The 4023-nt window shown below is 43.5% G+C and overlaps 1 protein-coding gene across 1 annotated transcript; it reads right to left on the reverse strand.

Moving 5' to 3' along the window:
• Positions 1-896: 896 nt before the first annotated feature.
• LOC308370544 (uncharacterized protein) lies at positions 897-3695 on the reverse strand. Its single transcript, XM_080845208.1, has 3 exons — positions 3607-3695; positions 2623-2738; positions 897-1829 (listed from the first exon to the last, which is right to left on the reverse strand). The coding sequence occupies exons 1-3, from the start codon at positions 3607-3609 to the stop codon at positions 1193-1195; spliced, it is 756 nt and encodes a 251-aa protein (XP_080701334.1). The 5' UTR covers positions 3610-3695; the 3' UTR covers positions 897-1192.
• Positions 3696-4023: the final 328 nt, after the last annotated feature.

Below are 4023 nucleotides of genomic sequence, written 5' to 3' on the forward strand. Positions count from 1 at the left end.
TCCCTTCTCTGTTGTAACATATGAGGTCGACATTTAAAATCTCTTGTCTTTGGATTCAAGGCATGTTTCTGTGTATTGTGTTGGAGTCTGATGATAAGCCAGCCCTTCCTGACACACTTGGCAAAAAACAGCATCAATGGCACCCAAACTGCCCAGGCTGTTGTTCTGTGCATAAGTAATTGTGTGCATCTATTTAAGTTAGTTAAGTCACATGTTCCTGTTTGGAGACTTAAATGAGGAATGTGGTAATGAGTGTGTTTGTGCATACATGGTCTCTCAGTGACTAACTTATAGGGCCTAAATAAATTAGCTAAATCACTCACTCATATTTTTCAGTTTGGTAAAGAGCTCAAACTTGTTCATTCCTGTGAGCCTCCTTTGTTTGATGGAAATGAAAAACAAGAAACGGTGTGTGTGTGTGTGTGTGTGTGTGTGTGTGTGTGTGTGTGTGTGTGTGTGTGTGTGTGTGTGTGTGTGTGTGTGTGTGTGTGTGTGTGTGTGTGTGTGTGTGTGTGAATGTCTCAAAGTGTGTTGGCTTACCACTGTGAGGGATCCTAAGTAAAACATGTTGAAATAAGTTGTAGAGTAAATATTAAATGTCTCAGAGTGCACGTGTGGCTGAGCAGGAGGGACTGAGCTTCTCCCTCATGTGGAGTCATGCTGAGGATAATCAGGCCCTCAGTGCTGCCATCTACTGGTGGTGAAGCACAGCCTCAAGCTAGAATTGTTTTGTCTGATTTCGTTTTCACTCACTCATCATTTTCTAAACTCATTTTCAGTTTTCTGATTTCATATATTTCCTAATCTGAGCAACTGATTTTCATGTCCACACACAAACACACATATCCAAACATTCTGTTATTTTCTTCCAACACATAGACAGACATCGGTTATTGTTGCTGGGATGTTTATTAAGTAAATGATTACAAATCACAACTGGATTATAACAAGCAGTCAAAGAGTATTAATATTGATTAGTAAAGTGTCAAAGACTGAACTCATTACCCCTCTGAAGTCTGAGGCCTGTTCGGCAGACAGTCTAATATGCCCTTGTTGCTGGGATACTGAAGTAGACAATGAAGATTATCAATATAGTTTTTTAAAGACAAAGTTTCAAAGACTGACATTATTAATAGTCATAGAAAGAAAAAAACTATGAGAATCATCCAGACATGATTGTAATGTTTCTGTCTCAGGACAGACATGCTTTTTCAAACTTTAAATTGTTGTCCAGGCACTTGAGACAGGAGCCTCCATCACACTTGTAGAGGGGGACCTTCTCAGCAACCAACCTCAGGGCAGCTTCCAGTGTGGGCTTGTCTTTGCCTTCATTGTAGACCTTACTGAACACGAAGGCCTTTGGACCCCCGTGACTGGTCAGCACACTGAGAGAGTCCAATATGCACTTCTGCACAGCGGGGCCGACATTAGGCCTTCCCTTCTCTCTCTGGGTCTTCTCCCGGTGTCGTTCACTCTCGTCCGCTTCTTGGTTCAGGCAGTACGCCAGACACGGAGAGTTGTAGGTGTAGAATACCACGCAGCCATCTTTTTTTTTATTCAGCAGGTTCTGCACAGGAGTGACAGCATCGTTGTTGTCCCCGCACATGAGCAAGGCACGCTCTGAGTGGACTTTGGACGTTTTGCTCCTGCCCTTTGGCGTGGCAACCACCAGCTGCTGTCCCTGGTAGAGCGTCTTGTCTTTTAGGGCCTTCTTGACCGCTTCTGCGTCCTCTCCACTAAGGAAGCTGCCCTCACTGAATCCGGTCCCACACTGGCTTGCCTGGACGTTGATAGCCACAGCATACTGGACACCATCAGATGGTTGATATCTTGGAGAAAAAAAGAGTATAAACAAGTTCAATGAAGACCTGCTGCTGCTGATGCTGCCCGTCCCTAGCTTGACACATTGCACAATTACCAGACGCCCTTCTAACAGTCAGGGCTTTCTTATAGCCTGGCCATTACCAGCCTGTGACTCCATTTCATTCCGTCTTTCAGTCTGGGCCAACCCAATGCATTTTGGTTTCCGAGATGGGCGGGTGCTTATCTTGAGGTTTAAAATCATTGGAGTTCCCTTAACCAATCAGCAACGTTTAGTAAGCATTCGGTAGATTAAACTCTTCCCAAAGCCAGTTGGGAGAAGAGCTACGACGTCCTTTCCAATCATAAAACTTACAAGAAAATACTCTTGTTCTCCTTTTAATTTTCTGATGTTCTCGAGAGTTGAGACAACTTTTCCGATAGCTTTTCGTGTCTTTTCCTCCAAGGCGAGTTTTGCGTCAAAGCTCTGAACTGTTCGCTGATTGGTCCTGCAAAATTTTGAGTTCTGGAGACGATTGTCAATGGGGTTGGGCCAGACTGAGTATGAGCTTGAAATCAATTCAGGCGGAAATACGTAGGCTGGTGTCACCAGGCTAGCTTTCTTACGCCTGATGAATTCACATACAAGACATAATTACAGGTTTCATGGGATCATGGGATAGTAACGACAATTACATCCTTGTCATACTTTTGGCCAATCTAAACTACTACTGTTAAAGAAGATTTGCCTTCAATATTTATAGTTGTTTACTGACGTTACTACACATAACTTAGACTACGATGAGAGTCCCACTTGCTTACTTGGTGTCAATGAATTTAATGATGTTAGCAAGAGTGTTCTGATCCACTTCCACTGCTGAAACCCCAGAGGAGGTCAGAGAGAACAGGACGAGTCCAATCAGCACACCTGGACACACCTGCACAGGTAACAAACACATGAATGAACAAAACACTCACTCACACACACACACGCACACGCACACGCACACGCACACGCACACGCACACGCACACACACACGCACACGCACGCACACACACACACACACAGACACTCTCACACACACACACACACACACACAGACAGACACTCTCACACACACACACACACACACACACACACAGACAGACACACACACACACACACACACACAGACAGACACTCTCACACACACACCCTTCACACCACCCCCACTATGCTCAGCACACACCTGTCTTTCACACACACACACACACACACACACACACACACACAGTGAATACACACACACACACACACACACACACACACACTGCATACACACACACACACACACTGCATACACACATACACACACACACACACACACACACTGCATACACACATACACACACACACATACACACCCACTCGCACACTCGCACACACAACAGCACCTCTCACTATTGCTTCACTAAATGTCCAGAGCAACACTGTCATGCACACTAAACAAAACAGACGATTAATTTTCTGGTGCAAACAGTTCTTTCTGTAGACTAAAGACTCATCACTCAATACTTGGACAAAAGCAAAAAGACAACAATTTTGACCAAATCATACATTTCATAGGGCTAAACTAAATGCAACCACCATGTAGTTATGTTTCTGTGCAACAAAACACTTGCTCTGTTTACATAATTGCTTTACCGGAATGACAAACTAAATTTGTGTACACAAAAGCTTTTGTTCCAGTCATTCTATTTAATAAACGTGTATATGGTACCATACATTACATTATATGACAATAGAATATAATACATCACATTACCATGATGGAGGTGGATGAGTTAAGCGTACGTCAGGTCTGAAGCTGAGTGTTGCTTCTCCCACAGGACTGGACCAGGCTGACTGTAGCAGCAGGAGGAGAGGGCTGGTATATATACAGGATTTGATGTAGTGAAGAAATCCACTCCGCTGAAATGCCACAGATTCTGCCAAGCCCATCTTAGAGCAAATTTGCTGAAGAGGCAAAACAGTTTCTATCTTTATGATGACACTTCTCCGTTCTGTTCTCAGTTCTTCAGGAACTGATCAAGAACATGCAATGTGTGCATATTATTATTATAGACTGCTCTTATTTAACCTCCATTTACAGAATCATTTCCAATGTACATCCACACATGGAAACAGAAACAACCCTGTAACTATAACCAAAGACCCTGGACCTAATACCCCCATAATATCA

This window comes from Sprattus sprattus (genome assembly GCF_963457725.1).
Source record: "Sprattus sprattus genome assembly, chromosome: 9".
Lineage (NCBI taxonomy): Eukaryota > Metazoa > Chordata > Actinopteri > Clupeiformes > Clupeidae > Sprattus > Sprattus sprattus.

Bases quoted from the DNA above. Each gene is read 5' to 3' on its own strand.
- LOC308370544 (XM_080845208.1), bottom strand. The intron at 1,830-2,622 runs GTAAGCAAGTGG...TTTTTCTCCAAG, and splicing joins ATTAAATTCATTGACACCAA to ATATCAACCATCTGATGGTG.